This window comes from Amblyomma maculatum, chromosome 1 (genome assembly GCF_055883805.1).
Source record: "Amblyomma maculatum isolate TAMU_Amacu chromosome 1, ASM5588380v1, whole genome shotgun sequence".
Classification (NCBI taxonomy): Eukaryota; Metazoa; Arthropoda; class Arachnida; order Ixodida; family Ixodidae; genus Amblyomma; species Amblyomma maculatum.
Genome location: NC_139344.1, coordinates 368,352,734 through 368,373,909, shown reverse-complemented (window position 1 = coordinate 368,373,909; position 21,176 = coordinate 368,352,734). Strand labels below are relative to the sequence as shown.

The 21,176-nt window shown below is 46.5% G+C and overlaps 1 protein-coding gene across 3 annotated transcripts in view; it reads left to right on the top strand.

Annotated features, from left to right (window-relative positions):
• LOC146208087 (protein lin-28 homolog) overlaps positions 1–21,176 on the top strand; it is a 199,741-nt gene that overhangs the window by 103,315 nt on the left and 75,250 nt on the right. For all 3 annotated transcript variants that reach the window (XM_084591761.1, XM_084591762.1, XM_084591763.1), the window contains one exon: positions 15,898–16,049. In XM_084591761.1, the coding sequence (XP_084447887.1) occupies positions 15,898–16,049 (152 nt within the window). The remainder of the gene's footprint in view (positions 1–15,897; positions 16,050–21,176) is intronic.

Genomic DNA, 21,176 nt, shown 5'->3' with positions numbered 1-21,176 from the left:
GGACACTGGTGTGTAAGGGGACGAACGATATTTAAAAAAACTGCAAAGTATGAAAATATCCAACCCAGCAGACAAGGTGGAACTAGCAGAGCTATAAAAGCTAATCAACAAGCATAAAGCGTCTGACATAACGAAGTATAATACGGAGAAAATCGAGCAAGCTCAAAAAAGTGGCGGTAGCCTGAATGCGATGTAGCCTGAGAGTAATAATAATAATCAGATGTATGTGCAAATGACAAGGCGGGCAATGTCTGTACTAATATGGATAAGATATTCAAAATAATCGAAGAGTTCTCTACAACGATCTATACGGTAGCCGAAGTAGACAGAGCAATAATGAGATTGGCAGTAGTATAGCAATTTTGCTTTCTACCAGTAACAAAGAACGAGGATAAAGGAAAACTCTACCGGTTTTAGATTTCGATGAGTTTCGAGCGATTGAATTATTATAGCTTGCACATAAGCATGCGAAATATCTTGGCGCTAGCATTTGAAACGATAGCGCAATGTGTGATTAAAACTGCGACAGCTAAGCTATCAGGCTGCACCGCACTGACAAGCGACGGGTGGGGGACGCATGATGACGTCATTGAAGGTATAGGTACGTTTCCTGCATAGACACACTTGGTTTGAAGAAATAAAAACGATGCTGCCGAAAACAAAGTCCTAGATATGTTGATTAGCACCGTCAGAAAAGGCGCAGCAGGACAGCGAACATCAGAAATATGACCATCCGTGACGTCATCAACGAGCTTCTCCGCAGAACTTCAGTGCTGTGAGGAGAAGCTCGAGGTTTAATCGTCGATTACGTCATGAGTTTGAATGCTAGCGCAAAAACACTTTGCATGCATTACCTACAACTCATGTAGATTTTTATTCTCGAATTTCGCGAAATTGTCGAAAAGTTATGCGGCTACTTTTTAAGAACAGTTTAGAAGCTCTGAAAACGGGCAAAATAGCTGGGGAGGATCAACGTGAAAGCATGGGTGCTCAAACCTATCTGAAACATTTTTTCTCCTCTGCACTTCTATCAGAGCGCTCTGCTCCCTTCAGTAGGCGAATTCAAAGAAAATGAAAATGTGCCAGCCAATTGGTGGACTCGAAGGATAAGGGAGCAACTGCTCGGCGATGGGCTTCGTAATTACACCTACAGCCGAGTTAAACTTGCCTACAGCATTTATTTGTGCGCAATTGCTCTTTTTTTTTCCTGCATACTGTTGTGATCGATTATTCTTCCTACGTGTTATCAAAATTGCGGTGGTAGATGGCGCACACAAAATCAAAGAAGAAAACGCACTAAAGTGATGCGTAATATTCATCTCTCTTTGTGGTAAAATTAAGCAAGCACTCAGGACAGCATAATGGCTCTGTGAAATGCGATAGTTTGGGTCTCTGCACTTGGTTTATGTTTGTTCGGTACTAAGGCAGTATTTTTTTGTTCTTGGTATGATGACACATTGCTGACAAAGTGATTATTCAGATACTCTGCCAGTTCCTTTTGTTTTGAGGCCGCTTACTGTCATAGCTTTCGTGGCAGGGTTCTTCGCGTGGCGAACCAGGAAATCGTTTAGTGCTAATATCAGGGCGGCCACCGCCGTGAGCCGAAGCCTACAAAGAGCTGCTGATAATTTGACTGTCTGTCTTCCCGAAGTGATTTTAATTAGCTTTTTAACATTTAAAAGTCGTGGAGCGCTTCCTTTTAAGCATTCAAAAAAAAAAAAAAAAAAACTGCTGTTACGAGCTTTGTTCCTTGTCGTTATGAATATCTGTCACGTCATCCACAGGCGTTTTGGTTTTACTGAAGGTGTGTATATTTCTAGCGGAAAGTGCTTGTAATAAATACAGAAGATGTGGTAAAAAAACAGGTCACAAGCATCACCGACATTCGTTTCCTGCAGCACACAGTACCTGTCATAGATTTAATATCGTGTTTAAATCTTTTTGATTGGTTATCTGTGATGCGGTGCACAACAAACGACCCATTCATAATGTTTTGTGCAACACAAGCATTTCGAAAAAATGACAAAAACTGAAAGCCGATCGTTTGCAATGGAAGCGATTGCACCGCAAGAAAGTGAAGTGGATTTATTATTTATAACAAAACAAGTCAAGTGCCGGCATAATAACAGCTTGTAACAGCTTGTAACGCGTGTTGCTGTCTCTACACAGTTTGCAAACTCGCATGATAGCACCTTTATGTTAAATTCGCGTATATTAAAGATGTATGGTTAAGAATATTGATGTCAAAATCTCCGACGCACAGAAGCGAGTATACCCATTCACATCCTATTATCTGATCATAATAATCGATGTCATAATTCATTTTCGGCTTGCGCGGTACGCCATTGAAGTGATTTGATTTCGATTTTGTAATGGTATAACTTTATAGCACTTCGTAACTGCTCTAAGAATAGGCAGATCCTGATGTCACCCGTTAATAATTAAAATTTACTAACGATACGCCACTATTGGTACGCTCACTCCCAGGCATCCTTAGAGTGTGTGAGGGCAGCTGTTCCGTTCTCAAAAGAGATGCCATCGACTTGCGTGGCAAGCTCAGCCGGAAGTCAACAACCTGCAGTGATAGAAGGGGGTGGCCGTTTGGTGCCCAGCTTTCGCCAGTTCAAGCCAGAGTCAGAATTAACGAGCGAAACAAATTTTATACAGCAATTAACGATACAGAGGAATTCACACACTTAAAACAAATCACGATGTTCACAAAGAGTAATGCTGAGCATGCAACTGAAGAGGCTCTAATATTACACAGATGCTTCAGATTAATGAACAGTGCACAATTACAAGAAAGAGCCAGAATAAATAAACACCAAATTGTTCACCAGGAACTGTCGCAGACCGACTTTTGGAGAGTCGTGCGCGATGTGGCCGTCCCGTAGGCGAGCGCCGCTCCCTCGCAGATCAGTGGGCTTGCCGACCGAGCAGCGAGTTGACCCCGGGATCCGAGCAGTAGCACTTGTTAACTCGCAGCAACACTGGCTCCAACACTGGCTGGCTGGCTAAACTGCAAAAGCGACGTGACCGCAATAAATAGGGCGTGTCGCGTATATTTGTTACAACACGCCAAAGCAAACGCACACATACACGCAGCTTTCACTCTGCAAGCGTCCTTGCCTCCTCCTCCAGCACCTTCCCGGCCGAGTGAATCATCGTCGCCACGGAGTGATGAGGAGGGGGTGACGCCGATGCACGCAAGGCTACGCGCTCTCCTCACGATGAAAAGCAGTCATTTCTTCAATATTCTAGAATCCTTATGCTACTCCACGCGCGCGCTTCTTGCGCGCTACGCTTACTCGACGAAAATGTTAGCCGAGAGCATAGCGGCATCGGCACTGCGTTTGTAAAGGATATTGAAAAAAAAAAAAAAAAGAATTAGAAACCAGGCTACAGTAGCATCTCGCAGCCATGTTGATAACCTGCTTCAGTGGGCATCAAAAAGGTAAATTCTCATCATGTTTATTTCCTGCCGAGTGAGGGAGCTGCTTCACAATTCCGATATATTTTAGCTTCCTGGTAAAATTCTTATGTGCAGTCTTGCCCATTTATTCTTCTTGATTTCCACTAGAATGTCAGTAACTTGAGTTATTTCTCTCACCCACTCTGCAATCTTCCTAGCTCTTTATGTTACCCCTACCATGTTTCGTTCCATAGCCCTCTGGTTTGTCCTCAACTTAAGTAGAACCCTCTTGGTTAGCCTCCACGTTTCAGCCCCATAGGTAAGTACAGGTAGGATGCAACTGTTATACACTTTCCTCTTGAGCGATACCGGTAAGCTGCTAGTCATAATCTGTGAGTGCTTGCCAAATGCGCTCCATTCTAATCTTATCCCTCTTGTTATTTCCTTTTCATGGTTCGGATCTGCGGTTACTACCGGTCCTAAGTAGACATATTCGCCTATTACTTCCAGTGTTTCGCTACCTAACGTAAACTGCTGTTCCTTTCCGAGGCTGTTGAACATTACCTTAGTCTTCTGCATATTGATTTTCAAGCCTACCTTTTTACTTTTCCAGTCTAGGTCATCAATCATTATTTGCAGTTCGTCCTTCGAGTTACTTAGCAAGGCAATGTCATCAGCAAATCGCAGAAACCTCAGGTACTCTCCATCTATCCTTATTCCTAACTGCTGCCATTCCAAGTCTCTGAATACTTCCTCTAAGCAAGCTGTTAATAGTACTGGGGAGATCGAGTCTCCTTGCCTAGCACCTTTCTTTATGGGAATTTTGTTACTTTCTTTATGCAGAACTATGGTAGCTGTGCAGCCACTATATATATCTTCCAGCACTTTCACGGCTCGTCTACCCCCTGATTTCGCAATGCCTCCATCACCGCCGAGGTTTCTACTGAGTCAAATGCTTTTTCGTAATGAATGAATGCTATGTATAAGGGCTGGTTATATTCCGAGCATTTTTCTATCACCTGGTTGATGGTACGGATATGATCGATAGTAGAGTACCGTTTCCGAAAACCTGCTTGATCTTGATTGCAGTCTAAGGTTGTCCTGATTCTATTAGCAATTACCTTAGTAATTACCTTATACGTAACAGACAGTAAGCCGACTGATCTTTAATTTTTAAGGTATTTAGCGCCCCTTTCTTATGAATTTAGATTGGTTTGCTCTATATACTTGGTCCCCTTTTCCGAGGCGTCGTTCTTCTTGTTTGTTCCCCCTTCCTGAAATACATCTCTTTGTCTGCATATAACATTCGCTGGGTTTACACTCCGACTACGTTGAGGTCGGAAACGTGTGCGAGCCGTGTGACATAAGTATATAAACTTACGCCACACTTGTGAAAACGTTTCGGGACCCGTCAGACGCCCTGTATGCCCTCCTATTATGCGATTGCACGCGTGACCGTGGCTGCGCTCTTCGTCTTCTCCCTGTGGCCATGGCCCGGTTTACGAATGCGTTGCACGCGACGTGCACAAAAGCTGCCGAAAGTGTGTCGAGCGATAATTTTTTTTTCTTTCTTTTCTTCGCGCGGGGTCGCCAAGGGGGGACCTGTGAATCGGGGAGAAGGGGATGGCGTGAGAGCAATGAGACTGGCTTCTTTCGTGACCGCACCGCGCGTGGAGGGCAGGTGCTCTCCAGATGGGACGCAACGTAGAGCGCGCGCGCGCGCGTGCGTGCGCGCGATGTGGTCGCTTTGTCGCCCACCGGAAGAGCTGGAACTCCGGAAGCGGAAGGAAGGTTCCAAAGGGCCACTTCCTCTGTACAACCCACACAATACTGTATGGTCCTTAGATGCCCTACCGGGTACTTCGCTTCCAGCCGCTGGTACAAACGGCGCGCGCTTGAAAGTGTTTATACGTACTAAGGAAACTCCATTTGATTGATATGGTATAATCATCAACTTTCGTGACTAATCTCGCGTTTCAGTGATCGAACTGCAACGAAGCTCTTCGTTATTTCTGAATTTATGCATTTCAAGCGTTGAGTCATCATATCATGAAATGTTATTATGATTGCACGCTCTGAGAGGAACAGTTTAGCTTCAGCACTGAGCGCCACATCCCTGCAGTTGATGATGATGATTTTTTTTCTTCATTATTTCGAAGAACGCCTGATTAGCTCCCTCTATTTCTTTCACTAGACACCTACGTGCCTTCGCAATTTAACTCGATTGGTGTGGAGGCGCGCTGATGACAGCAGTTTACTGGGCACGTACACACCGGCTCCTCGTCGCCTGTACGCGGAAATGGACGGCTTTGTATATATACTGCCCGCCCCTCACGGCCGCCCTGTAGATGTTCCAGAGCTGTGTTTTTGCAGACTGCAGCGTCGTGAGAAGGCTATTGGCGAAGCCGTTGAAGCGGCGCGCTACAGAAGCCTTATACGCTATACTGGAGAAGGCGATTACTCTCAGCGATCGAAAGAAATAAGAAACACGCGCGAGCAGCCAAACGACGCCTCGATTTTCTTGAGGAGAATCGACGCCGTTCTTGGCCACTTGCTTCTCATCTGCTCCACTTTCTTTCCCTGTTCTTTCCTATCGTGGGCGAGTGTAGTAGTAGCTTTCGCGTAAGTATAGCGCTGAGCGTCCTCATCATCGCTTTCTGTGAAGCCCGCTATAGAGTTTGATGCAATTTTCCCCGATTTTCTGGAGCGGACGTGCCCCGCCCGCTTCGCCGCGTTAAGTCCTTTGGCGAATAACGCGTCGCTGCGGTGCCGTTCTTTCTCGATTTGCTTTTGCGATTTATCTTCTCACCGTTTTCCGCGGAACTTCAAATTTTCGACACCCTCTTTTATTAGCATGCATTCTGTTTTCTTTTGTCGTGTGGGTGAAAGCCGGATACAGTGCGGACGTGCTGTTGTGTGCGCTCAAGTCCATGGCGGCTTTTTATACAGGATAGTGTCGGCGCTTTCATGTGCTTCACTGACGCTATGTTTGTGCGTGCGTGTGTGCGTGTGTGTGTGTCTGTCTGTCTGTCTGTCTGTCTCTCTGTGTGTGTGTGTGTGTGTGTGTGTGTGTGTGTGTGTGTGTGTGTGTGTGTGTGTGTGTGTGTGTGTGTGTGTGTGTGTGTGTGTGTGTGTGTGTGTGTGTGTGTGTGTGTGTGTGTGTGTGTGTGTGTGTGTGTGTGTGTGTGTGTGTGCGTGTGCGTGCGTGTGTGTGTGTGTGTGCGTGCGTGCGTGCGTGCGTGCGTGCCTTGGGCCACAAGGTGGGCGTGTGGAGCTTGAATCGAAGTGTGTTAACGATGCTGACGTTAGGCTTGCAACGTGAAATTTCCTAGTTTAGGCTTGACTAATCACTGGAAGTTGTGGGCAGGTAAAAGGTGCAAACATCCGAACTGGTGCTGCCCATCAGTTGTCATACCCCCGATTCCGAACCACCGAGTCTTCGTGAACGGAGTCACAATTCCATTGTTACAGGCGCAATAATAAGCCTCATATTCGGAAATATTATCCGCGTTTTTATCTCTAGATGATTTCAGTTGTTAAACTCACAGATATTGCCATTCTTCTGACTACAAAAAGAGATGCTATGATCTTGCCTTGTTTCCTTCGTTCTATAGCCAAACGTTGTTTCATTATTCTTCGGGCCGAAAGAAGGTCTAGAAAGAATTCAAGGGAAAGCGCGATCGGAATTTCCGGTTTCTTCCGAAGACATTCTCCCGAGATAAGCATGCAGACCTATGGGCACTCCGCGGCTCGTAAAACAGGTTCGTATTCGAATAGTTTGTCGGCACGTTTCATCAAGCGCTCTTCAGGTATACGGAATGGTGCACGTTGCACCAGATGTTGCAACCATGATCGAATACGCACAAAAGGATGTACTAGTGTGCAATTTTGTCAGTGATGCGTCATATACCTCGCGTAGAAAAAAAAAAAAAAAAACTCGCAACTTGCTGACACGTCGACGTGCATTCAATGACGTGTTTTAAACAAGACCGACTGAAATACAGACCTGCACAGAAAACGGGGTCCTATGGGACCTCGTGCGCCAACTTTCGTTACCTTTTCTCGCCGTTGAGGGCGCTCGGTTGACCTGTTCGTCGGTCCTTTTCATCATCATCAAATCACACATTAATATAAACAAACTGTATCCAAATTGAAAAAAAAAAAAAAACGATATTTGCCCCAGATATACTTCGAAAATTTTGCCTTTTTGTATTTTAGCGGAGAGTGTTTACTTTTACAACGTTTTTCTCTCGCCAGAAGACATACCGCGATTCCGCTTTGTGCAACGGCACTGCAGTCACTCGCTGCACATGCGCAGAACAGGTGTTTGTGCATTACAGCATGGACAGATAATTAAACTATAACGACGAAGAAAAATGACAGAACTAATAGGCCCTTCTTATTAACAGGTGTACAGTAGCGCTGGGCTACCCGTAGTGTTCGTTTCCTAGCGGCGAAGGCTATGAACTAGAAGGTGCGCGCTGGAGCAGTGCTATTTGTGCAGGTCTGTATTTCAGTCGGTCTTGGTTTTAAATATAACGGCAAAAGATTCCTATCTTTTCTTGCTTTTGTTTTTGCCAACTTCACCCGTATATGACAGAAAGGCCGAAGCTCAGATTATTTATTTTATTTATCGTGCCAAACCATGGCATTTCAATCAAACATTACGATTATATATATATATACAACCCATCTCGACAGCTGTTTGAATGAGGGATCCTTTTACTGATGAAACAGGAATGCGAGTGCGTGCCGTTGCATGTTCAACAGCCCTGACTGGGTCAAAATTTATCGTTTGTTTACGATGTTTTTCTTCGGGCATCACCTTCTTGAGAGTGTGGATATGATTCATTTTCGTGTAGCCTTTGTTAAGGCCTGTTCCTCTGGCTTATTGAACTCTAAGGTTGCCCTACTTATTTTAGCCGTTTCCTCAAATTAATACTTTGTAGGCAGCGTACAATACGCGCTGATCTGTCCATATTTTTGCAAGTCCTTTACGTTTCATTTCTTGTGATTTAAGATAACGTTTGCACTCTCCCAATATTCCGGTGTGGTGTGGGTCGTATGCAGTTCGTATGGTGGCCAATTTTCCTACTCTCCCCACCGCGTCCTTCAGCGGATATGCGGTTAACTGATCCTCGCAAGCTGCATTTCTGCGTTGCATTGCTCTTGCTGTTGTAGTAACGTTTTCCATGGTTGCCGGAGGAATCTCCAATGGCTGTGCCCTGCTGCCTATCTCATAGTCGTCCTCATTACCTCGGCTGCTGTCTAGATCCGTGCAGAAAGCTTCGTCTACCTTACCTATTATCCCTGTTATCCGTATACCCCCCAAACCTGACTTTCGCCTATGCCCAGTTTCCTCCTGACCTCCTTTCGGCTGTCTTTACACCTTAAAGCAAGCTCGATTTTCTGCACGCTAAACTTTCATATGTCGGTCACTTTACTCTGATTGGCTTTGATAGTTGTGCCAGTTCTTTTCCGTTTGGAGGTTCAAAGTGTTCATGGTGTTCTGTTATTCTTTTTGTTTTTTGCATCTAAACATTGTTTCGTTCGCGGAAAGAGAGAGAGAGAGAGATTACCGGTTTGCTGTGTTAATATATATAAGATTGTCGTCCATTGTTTGAACACTGAGGTCGTCGTTCTCGTTAAAAGCTGCGTATGTCTTCTGCAGCAGGTCCTGAATTGTTCTGGTCTCCCTCTTACCGCCAAGTGGTTGAAAGTCTCTTCAGTTCCTTCTCCATGTCTAGGCTGAATCGAGACCTCAACATCCTATGGTCACTACATCACGCCTCGCCGAGCACATTCACCTGCGCGATGCCAGGGCGTGCGCTCAGTATAAAGTCTATTTCATTTTAGTCTCGTCATTCGGGCTGTTCCACGTCCACTTCCGGTTACTTCCGGTTCTCCCGTCTGGAGAACAAAGTATTCGTGCTCCGTTAATTATTTCGCCGGCTAGTCCTGGTAATAACACCTAATCACTAATTACGGAGCCCTTCTTTTTGCAGGCGTCATTAGTTTGAATCGACTGGCGGAAAAGAAAATAGAACGCAATGTGTCCCCAATATTTACGTACTTTGCTGGCGGCAACTCAGCATAGCTAGAAAGTGGCAAATCGTCAAATTTTACTATAATAGCAAAAATTGGATGGACATCTTTTTTTTTTTTTTCAGTGTCCCCTTTTAATGATATGCTTTTGTATGGTTTTCACTGGTTTTGTATGGTTTTCAAATGAGGGTACCGATAGGGAGGCAGTAGAAAGCAGCGGGGTGGCAAAAGGTAATAATAAAATAAATCTGTGCAACAGCACGAAGCCTGCCCGCAATTGTATTAGCTACGGGCGAGCGTTCACTGGCTGTATAGCGCACACAACTACGGGTGTGTGGGCTCGTAATGTTTTGTTTCTTTCCGGTTCGTCTTCACGGTCTCTTTCTTTGCCTTTGATGGCTCGTACTGTCGGCGTTCGTTCGTCCGGTCACACTATAGCTGTCAATCAAATTAAGCCATAACCCGAAACCGAAACTAACGTCACCAGAAAAATAAAACACCGGCCTCCTCCGGCAATCGAACCTCACATCCCTCGGATCCCCAGCCGAGCACTTGGACCAACTACGCCACGACTGGGATCGTGAAAAACGCATCATACTTCTCCTTGTCTACGGTGAGAACAGACTTTCGCATTTCTGCAGTGTATAGTTTCCACAATGTTGGTTTTTTTTCTTTTTTCGCTGAGCGGCCCATGCGCGGGTACACAGCGCATTTACCAGTGGCGGCGTGCATGCGGGAAAAGAACTAAACTGCAGCAGCGATTGTCGATCGGTTCGATCGACGCATCGCATTTAACTTGCAAAAGTTTGTTACTGACATCATTCGCGCATACTCCGCAGTCGGTCCCCCTGGCAGAGTTCATTTCTTCCCAGAAAGCGAGAGGCCGCGCGGAATAGCAAATGAAACTGTGCATGGTTTCTAAGAATGACCGTGTGACCACTGGTTGCTCGCCGATCACCCTTCCTCGCCGCGGCCTCCTTCCCCAATAAAACCCTCCAAAATACTCTGCTCCATAGGAATTCCGTGCAGCGCTACAGGTGCTAAGAACACTTACTATCGTAGGCCTTCGCGCTGCAAAATGCTTCTAAAAATAGTACCACTAAGTTCCTATCGTAATGAAGTTGTCAACGCGCATATTTAAAAAGTTATATGGCTTTTACGTCCCGAAGTAGCGCTGCGTTGTGTTCGATGGGGTGCGCAGCTGGGGAGTGAACCTAATTGATTTTGACCGCTTTTAGACTTCTTTAAGGCGCAAAAAAGAAAGGCAAACGCAATTCAGGGACGCTTTCGTCTTATGTCTGCGCCGAAGACATCCGGATGTGCAGAAGCTGGCTACGTCATGTATATCTGATGTGCTAAATACTTCGCCACTGACACAGCGGTTGCGCGATTAAGGTGACTGATGCGGCCGGTAAGAACGTTTCTCCATTCCGACTCTATGGAGCTCAACGCGCGCCACTCTGTATCGAACTATGGAGTGTACACGACGGGGTACGGGACCGAGGGGAGGTAGAAGGCAATCGCGAGTGTTTTTTTATCCCGGCTGACGACGGAGCTTTCGGGGCTGGCGCAGTTGGCGGCAGCTTCGCATTCCGTCGGCAATCGGCTGCTTCTTGGTCAGCAGCCCCGGGGGCATCCATACTACTACGACGACGGGAGTCACCGAGGACGCGATGACGACACACGCCACAGCAGCGCGAGGGCAGGTAGCAAGCATTCGCGACTCGTCCCTCGAATGCGCGTCTGTGTTTAGTATGTGCGTATGTGGCAGCATTGCAAGGTCAACCTCGCCTTGTTACGCAATTGGTTTTCCAAATAGTTCTTTCCGATGCGCTCGCGGGATGGCCGGAAGGCTGGCGGCTGGACCAGCCAGCGCGTCGTCTTCTCTGAGGCACCTTCTCTCTCTCTCTTTAATACACGCGCAATCTATTTCTCTCCTCCTCCGCTTTTGGTACCCGCGGTGGCCATCGCGTTTCTTCGTTCAGCGTGCTCCAATGCTACTCATTCTCTGCGCTCTTCGCTCCATCTGTACTGTCGCGTTCGTATCGCCCATTAACGGTTAGCTGCGTGGGGAGTGAACGCATTCGCGGCTACGCCGCAACTCCCGGACACGCATGGCTCAGCGATGGATTAGAGGTATGCATGCCGAGTAGCCGAGTAGCCGAGCTGCTGTTTACCACATGTGCGCAGATGTAGTACTGATTACGATTGATTGAGCGCCTTTCATAAAACACACGTTACATTAATTTTAGCGCTTGTTTCCGCTGGTGTCTCTTCTGTGTTTACTACCTTGACGTAGTTTGCGTTGGGAGGTGAAATAACTGTCGTCGCTTGTAACGTCTTTCTTTTAGGGCATGAGGGAGAAACGCTAATTTCTTAAAATTTACCGCTTTTCACGAGGTTTGGCGAGATATCGATGAGCAAAGTGTTAGCGTGAGTTTTGTTTTTCTATGAATTTCTTGATTTCTCGTGTTTGCTCCCTTTTCATTGTTTTATATTTATTAGCTTTCTTTTCTTCATTCATGCTTCTTATTTTTAATTCTCAGTATACACTTTTTGAAGCATACTACCAGCATTTATTAACATTTTCACGGCCTATTACAAACCGACCTTACCGGCATAACCCACGTCTGCCATGGTAGGTGGTACGACGACTCTGTCGTCATTCCGCTCGTACTGATGCCCTAGGTTCGACTCTAGCTGGCTCCCTTTTCTGTCGCATTTCACCGGAAACAAAATGCAGCGGTCAGAATTAATATGGACACCTGCACTGTAGCGTCCATCATGGCCGGACTGTATCTGTTTGCTATAGAAGGTACTGTATCATGGCCGGACTCGCGCTTCCTAACTGTATAAAGCGCTTGCGGGCATGTACCAGTCCTTCGGGGTCTCTCATCTGTTCATGAAAAGAAGGGTTGAAATCGATTTCCAACCAAAAGAGTGCGCCTGCTTAGACAATGTAATGCAGAAATATTTACTTCTATTTTTTGTTACTTTCATTTTAATCCTTGTTACCTACTTCGTGATTTAATTCAAGTGCAAGTTCAATTAGTAGTAATTTAGAAACCTCAGGCGGAAACAAGGTGGCAGTGTATACTTAAGTCTTATCTGCATCATTTTATAAAGAGCGGTCCTCAGTTTTGGTTTTGCTGCTGCGGAGGCTGGTACTTTTTGAATGATTTCTAGGATGCTGAATGCCTTCCGTGTCTGACATATACCGAGGGAGACAATATTTGCAGAGACGCGGTAGTGCTCCACCAGGGAACTGTAACGTATACGCGTCGAAGTAAGCGTTACTAAGGAGAAACGTAAGAAGAGTCGCCTGTGGTAATTGATACCTTAAGCATGGCAGAAAGGGGAAGAAGTCAAGGATACAACACAGAGTTGACACTTTTTCTGTAGTCACGCCTGTCAGAAAAAAACTCTCTCAACAACTAACGTTTTATTTGATAAGGAGTTCATGCGTGTGTGTGGTGTATGTAAAGGGGAGAGGGAGGGGAATGGGAGATAAAGCGGCCTCTTTACTGATTTATTAACTGATTTATTTGTAGGAAGAGAAAGGCGCAGTAACTGTCTCACTTGTTTTCTGCGGACACCGCAACCGCGCTTTAAGGGAAGGGAGGAAGGTGAGAGTGAAAGTGGAAAGAGAGAAAGAGGAGCCGTAGTGAAGGGCTACGGAGTACTCATGGCTGTACGCGTAAGAAATGGGGCGTGGCATGCCAAGCAAAAAAATAAGAGAAAACAACGTATTGTTTCCATAAAAGACAACACGCAAACGCACCAATTACTGACATGCTCTGCTAAAACGAAAAGCTTTAAATACATTGGCGTAATCTACGCTACATACCGTTAGCTTGCAATCTCCCAAACCAAATAATCGACAGCTTCAATCACAATGAAGCTATACCCAAACTTACCTTAGCCAGCTCGTTAAGAGAACAGGCAATCTAAATTACTACGCTAAAAAAAAAAAAAAGAAATGCTATTCCCCTTAGCACGCGAGGAACTTCATGACAGTGGTCTATACATTGCACTTTCCATATTGTTTAAGTTCTTAATTTTAGAGCGTAAAATATCCAGCATTCCTTCATAACTGTTCAAATAACACCTAACCATTTTATACTGAACTTCACCGTTGTTATAATTGCTGTGCGAAATGCATATTTTCCACCGCCTCGTGTCTTATTGCTCGGAACACGCCAGAGGCATCGTCACGGCGCGATGCACGTATAAGGCAGGTCTTCTCTAATGCTATCGTGACTCACACGAGTGTTCGCGCCCGCATGTCTTGGGGTCAGAACTAAATTCTTGTACGTGAGTCAAGTTTTTATCGTAGTGCCGTCGCGACTGCAATACCGCAAGGCCCAACACCGTGGCACCCCATTTAGACGCCTTGATTGCGAGCAGAGAGCTCCAAGGTGTCACATTTCGTGCGCTTGAAAGCCATGTGTTCGCGCACGACGTGTGCGCATGGTGCGGCGCTCATCTGGCGTTCACATGCTACTCTACTGAGTCAGCCGGGTAAGGGCGCGTGCCCAAAGCGTGGCTGGTGTAAGTTAACGCTCCGGGCGCTCCTTTGCCGGGTAAAATTGGTTCCGCAGAGTTTGTTGACTGCGGCGTTCCCGGACATGGTTGATGCGATCGTTGTCGTTCGTTGCACACACTTTGCTTTTTCTTAGCTGGCCGTGGTGTAAGCTATATGTCCTGACAGCGAAGAGATGAAAAACCTGCGATATAGCGAGTCCGGGATGCTTACGCTCAGGACGGAAGCTTGCAAACAGTGGGATAAAATTTAAAGAGGACATAGTATTGGCATCGCTCCTGCTGTTCTTGAGGGGGGAGCTCGTGATGGTGAAAGGGGGACTTTCTGGGGGAAATATAAGTAGTGAACGGTGATTTAGAGGCAGCGCCTATTAGATGTGGTTTAAGGCGAATCAGAGTTCTGCGACTAATAGTTTGCCGCACTCGAGGCAGCAATGAGATTCCCCGCTTACTGGCACTTGAGCAGGAGCGCCGTGGCCTGGTTGGGATCATCAGCCTGTGAGCGAGGCCCATAACACGTCGTTCATCGCGATAAAAAAAAAAAAAAGAAAAAGAAAGAAAGATATTCAACAAATTAGGAAGTGGTGTGTATGTGGAGACGAATTGTTGCAGTGTCCTTTATTATCTGAGAACAATATGTGCGAGGAAATTACGCCTATTGAAAATCATTCAGTGGCTTCTTGAGCAAAAAAAAATAAAATAATAAAAAATCGGGTTTTTGAAACGTGCTGTATCTTGCGCTCTAATTCTCCGTTACGGTTGACCTATATATTTATGTATATCCGAGGCACTTAGCTGCACCCAATAATTAGCTCCGAGAGCTTTTCTTTGATGGTGCACAAAACTGTCTGCAGCTGTAAGAAGGGCGCTTTAACGTTCGTTGGCTTCACAAATTGGAGGAGGAGCGCAACTGTAAAGTCTCCCCCTGTCCTTTCTTCCTATCGCTCCCCTCTCTACTTCCCCTCGCTATCCTCTCCCTATCCCCTTTTCCTTCCCGCCCGCCGCAGCTCAAGTGCTTCAGTTTTTTAGATAGCAGTTGCCGCGGCCGGCAATACTCTTTTCCTTCTTTTTGATTATTTATAAAAAAAAAAAAATCAGCCACTACCACCACCCACTGTAATACTGTTGACCTTGTTGCGTTCCTGGGCGAGCTCTTCAGTCTAGATGTTTTCTGCCGGTCGCCTCTTTTCGGGCGCTGCCTGAAATGTTTCTATTTTACTCTTCACGTACCTGACCTGCTCGGCGCCGATGATTGGGTACTCTTAGGAACGCATTAGAAAGTATTCACAGAACGAGTAACAGTAGAACGCAAAAAGAAGGAGTAGTGTATCACACTGGTGCTCATGTGGCCTGTGGTAACTTGTGAACACCAGGAAAAACATTATCATCAGAATCGACTGGCGTAATGGGCTCCAATCGACGTGGTTATTTCGCCCGAAATCACTACTGAACACATGGCCCTTGGCGCAAACACGGCCCCGGAGTGCAGTTCTGTTTGTAACGATGTACCGAAAAAAAAAACGGAGAATTTTTCGTGTAACTCGGCAATATAATGTATGTAATGCATATCGATCATTTCTTGTTGGAGCCAACAAATGGGCCCAACATCGGAAAGCGGGCAAGTGACCTGCGCTCGGCGGGGTAACTTCGAACACAATAAATTGATTGATTGATTGATTGATTGATTGATTGATTGATTGATTGATTGATTGATTGATTGATTGATTGATTGATTGATTGATTGATTGATTGTATATGCGCAGTCATTCATTCCCGCCTTTTTCCTTGCTTTAGACGCTGCTGCTAAAGTCCTGTGGCCGGTCCATCATTATAGTGGCGGACTGCGCTGTGTTGTTAGTGCATGCACCAGCTAAAATGTCCGCTCTTTGCCCATGCAGGGAGTGGGGGTGGAGGCGTGTCCCCTCCCCCCAGCGAAGGAGGAGGCGCCGTGGGTGCGCGGCGCAGGGGCAAGTGCAAGTGGTTCAACGTGGCCAAGGGCTGGGGTTTCATCACCCCATACGACGGCGGCCCGGACGTGTTCGTCCACCAGGTGGGTCCCCATTTTTGTAACCCCTCTGACGTGCAGTGCACCGCTGCTGGTTGCACCGGATTCCGCGCTTGCACGGAATCCCTTGTGACACAGCACAGTTAAGTACAGCCTGGGCGCAGGTCTGTGTTTTCGGCTTCGTATTTTGCTTCGGATACGACGAGGGCAGCTATTGGTCCTCCAGGAAAGACTCAGCGTCACATGTACATACAAATCGCTGCCTTCGCAATAATGGGCAGGAGGGCAGTCTCTCTGCAACATATTATGCTCTAGAACGTGGTACCATATTTCAATGGCCTTTTTTTTTTTTTCTCACATGGATTAGGTGAGGGCGCACTCACCAGGACTCCCCACTCCCTCTGTGTGCATGTGTGTGCGTATGTGTGTGTGGGGAGGGGGGGGGGGGGGGGGGAGGGTTTCGTCTCGGTTCTAGTCCGGCGCGTAAGACATTCTTGAATATGGACACGACGTAGTTTTCGCCCATGACCGCTAAATAATTTACTAATGACATTTCTTTCCTTCCCAGTTTCGGTTTTGGTTTCAGCTGGAGAGTGATTGCTGTGACGTCACAGTTAAGTTTTGTTCACACATGGGATGAAAAACGGCGATATAATCGTTAAGTCCGCATTGTTGTGAGTCGTCAACCCTGTTCTTGAGGCAGGCTGGCTTTAGCGTTGTAGTGAATTACAAACGACAGAGGAACGATTATATAACTATTTTTCTCATCCCTCACGTGACCTGTAGAGTTGACTTTGACGTCACAGCCATCGTTCAGCTTTTGAAACCGAAACAGGCGAGAAAAGAAATTTGGTTATAAATTATTCAGCGATCATAAGCACATGTCACAGGGTGATCCGTCTACAGTAATGTCTTATGCATCATTACAAATAATAAGGCACGAACGTGAAAATTGGTCGCCTGTACTCCTTTAAGCTTCAAAGTGCAACACGGGCCCAAGGCACCTTCAATGAGGAATTTGTGGATACTGCGCTTGGGATTTGTGCGTGCACAGGCGTGATATGCGTCGGATGCTGCATGTGCAACTTAATGGCACTTAACGGCGCGATGTCTTTCTTTTTTCTTTCTTCCCTTTGTTTTCTTTTTTTTTTTTTTTTTTTTGTACATATAGACTGCCTCTTCGAATGGGGTATATTCTGCGTGTTATGGAAGTTTCGAAATTTCGGAACCTTTACGCCATGGTACTATTTTCGTTCTGTCTTCCTACGTGGGCTGAGGAGCATTTGCGTGCGTGCCAGGCAAGAAGCAGACATATGATCAAAGCGGAAATATTAACATAAATCAAGCTAGAGACCCAAAACCTGTGGAGCGCATCCCAGAAGACCAGCTGTTATGCTTGCAGAGACACATCTCTTTCTTCTCCTCGCCTGCATCTCCATCCTTTCAATGCAGAGTACTCTAAAACGGTCTACGCGGGATGCAAGCAGCTGCAAGCTGAAGTCAGTCTGACCCAGTCCCCTTCATATACAGGGAAATTTATTGCGACGAGTCGCGTTCGCGTAAAACCAGACAGCGCACTTCCCTCGTCTGAAGCAGCGAGATTCAAGTCGCACCGTCCGGCCCACTCCGGGGCCTGCGGTGAAGCCCCAGAGTTCGCATCCTGTTCCCCGATGTGACGTTTCCTTCCGTTGCCTTTTCGTGCGCTAAAAAGCTTCGATGCTTGCGCAAACTTTATCAAAACGTCGCGTTTTGCGTGCACGTGCGCGTCGCCGCCCCAGAGGCGTCTCTCTGTCCTCGCGTGGCGTTCGTCCGTCTCTACTGAGACAGGGAACGCGTGCTGACACGTACAACCGACGGAGATTCATTTGAGCTTCCAGATGGCGCGCGCCGTGCGCGGAGGATGTCCTCACGAGCTCTCGGAGAACTAGAAAATGGGGAGCGGCGCGTTGGCGCGTAATGAAACGGAGACAGTATAACGGTGGATGTGTGGGGGAGGGGGAGTTAGCAGGGTGGTGATGGGCGGCTTACAAAATGGGGCGAACTCTTCTTTCGTCGCTGCTGAATATGACGCGCGCGGACAAGGCATCACTTTGATCTTTCTTTCGTTCTTTCCTTCATCTTTATTTGGTTCTTTTTCATTTTCCTCTTATTTCTTCCTCTCTGCCCAAGGAGTGCGAAGTACGTGCTACACTCCCGGTGGTTAGGACATTGTTTTCTTAAGATCTGAAAGATGTGCGCGCAGAGACTTCGTACTCCGCCAAAAGCAAAGCGTGACTGATATGAAGACGGCGTGATTGTTGAAGACGACGTTTCCTACGCTGCCAGCTTCTTAAGGCGCCACCGCCCTTGCACCGTGCAGGTGAAATAATGGAAAGATAATATTTTCTTATATACTACCGCAGAATCTCGCTAGTTGAAAATTCCGGAATTTTCAAAGCGACCCTCACGCTCTGCAAGCTGCAAACAATCAGTTTTATTGAAGGAAACCCGATCGGCGCTCTTCTTTACGAACTTCGCATCGTTCAAATTTGAGGTCACCTTCTGTACGGTGGTTCGATGAATAGTTCACTGCATCTCTGTTTTTGTTTGTTTGTTTGTTTTTGTTTTGTGGGGTTTAACGTCCCAAAGCGACTCAGGCTTTGAGAGACGCCGTAGTCGAGGACTCCGGGAATTTCGACTACCTGGGGTTCTTTAACGTGCACTGACATCGCACAGCACATGGGCGCCTTGCTTTTCACCTCTATTGAAAAGCGGCCGCGGAGGCCGAGAACAATAGTCGAGCGCGAGCGCCGTAACCACTGCGCCACTCCGGCGGAGCCCTGCATCTCTGATTCATGATGCCGAAATTAGTGCTACGGTCAGAGCGTGCGTTGTCTGCTACTCTGACAAAGCTTGCAAAAAAAAAAGTCAAATCATCCGTTTTGATGATGAAATAAAGTTTCATGCAGGAATATTTGTTGAAATGCACTCCGCAACCATGGTATATCTGTTGCACTTGAATAAGAATATATAGATAGATGGATTTATTGAAAGGAAAGGCAGAGAGGTTGGCGGGAATAATTCAAATCTGGCCTGCTACTCTGCACTGGGAAAGGGGAAGGAGAGAAAGAAGAAGATCATGATGGGTGATGATGTGGGAGAAGGCATATGAAATATATATACAGGCACAGTAGCTTGCATTACAAGCGCGAATCAAGTCCGCTGGCGCACAAAAAAAAACGGCAAAGACCACGCACTGTCTGGACACCCTTCCCCTTGTCCTGCCAAGCGCCCAGCAGCAGTTCCGCCGACAGAGGTCTCTTGTCCGAACGCTTCAAGGAAGCGGCTAGCACACTCCTGTCGCACGCATACACTGGGCACACCAATAATATGGGGTCCGCAGTCTCTGGGATGCCGCAAGTTGAACATTCCGGCGAGTCCACCTGTCCAATTAAATGTAAGCACTTGCGCGTGAAAGCCACGTTTAAATGAAGTCTAAGCATACCTGATGAAGGAGGGTTGAAATCTGGGTCAGTTGGTACATAGTCAGAGAATAAAAACCAGCCAAGGGACGAGGACGAAGAAAGACGATGTACACACGGAAGCTGGAACTAACAACTGTGCTTTATTGAAATAATAACATTTCCCAAGAAACCTTGCTAGGCATGCGCAGCTCGTCGTCCAACACACAGCATAAAAGTGACAAACAAAAAGCAACGCTTCGGAGATAGCCAAGATACTAGGGTCTTTGAGATAAATAACTTATTTCTTTCTGCATGAACGATATGGATGCTGTGCTAATACAATTATCTCCTTGCATACTTATGTGATACGCTTCAAGAACTTCGCGCTCTACCTTACCCTTGCCCCTACCAATACCTGATGACACGGAATATCACACGGAACATAATGTTTCGATGTTCGATCGAGCCATTTTAGAAGAATGTGTCGGGCGTCTGGCTGGGCCCAGTAAGCTGCTGTAGCATTCTTCATACAACTCGTAGGAAGGCACGTCGTATCCACTCTTGAAAAAGGCAGAGTTGTTTGGAGGCCATTACTGAGTGCACTTTTCGCTTCAACATCGGCCTGCTCATTCCCATGGAGGCCGCAGTGGGCAGGAATCCATTGAAACACTATCATGTGGCCTTGCAGCTGGGCAGATGTGATGAGCTCCATAATGTTTAGTGTCAGGGACTGGTAGGCAGTGTGGCGTAAGACGTTTTCCGAAATTTGCAATGCAGTCTTTGAGTCCGTGAATATACACAATTTTTGAGGTGGTTCCCCACATATGTAGCAAATAGATTTCCGAATGGCTACAAGTTCAGCAGCGGTTGATGTAGAAGTGTGTCCCAAAAGGAAATGTGGAGTCGTTTTCTGAGCTCGTATGACCACAGCTGCTGCGGATGCCTGTGCTGACGCAGATCCATCGGTGTGTACGTGAATATAATTAGGATATTTTGACCAGATGTGCGCCAGAGTAAGTTGAGTCCACTAAGTGGCACTATTGATTTATTTAGTATTCTGGGAACACGAAGGTTCACCAAATGTTTATCCATCGTCCATGGGAGGGCATATCCTGTCGATACTTGCGACTAATGGCAGCGGAGTGCACCTGTAAAACTGCAGTCCGGCCGCTCATCCATAATCTTGCTGAGTGGGTGAAAACGGTGTCTTGTAAGTACTCGTAAATATACACGAAGTGGTTCGCGTGATAAGTATATGGATATTGGACGAGCATGTGCCTCTTCAATTGTGCCTTTGTTAGAGGTGCATCTGGGCAGTCCAAGGCATATTTTCAGTGCCTGCGCTTGCACGCTCTCTAAAGTCCGCAAGCAGTAAATGCTCATACGAGAGTACTGCATGGGAGACTGTACCGGATGTAGCCAACAAACAGAGTCTCGTAAAGCCGTATCAAGGAGCGCTCAGTTGGTCCCCATTTCATGCCAGCTATGAAACGAAGTACATGGCAAAAATAATTAGCCTTTTCTTCACCATAGCAATATGTTTCGACCAAGATAGTGGTCAATAATTACTCCCAAGAATCTGTGCCTGGAGACGTACGGTATTACGACTCCATGAAGAGTAATCAGGTAGCGGCTGACACATTTTTCCGTGAATGCGATCACTGCACACTTTTCTGCCGCTAAAGGTAAAATGATCTATCTATACACAGTGACACGTAAACGATGCGGT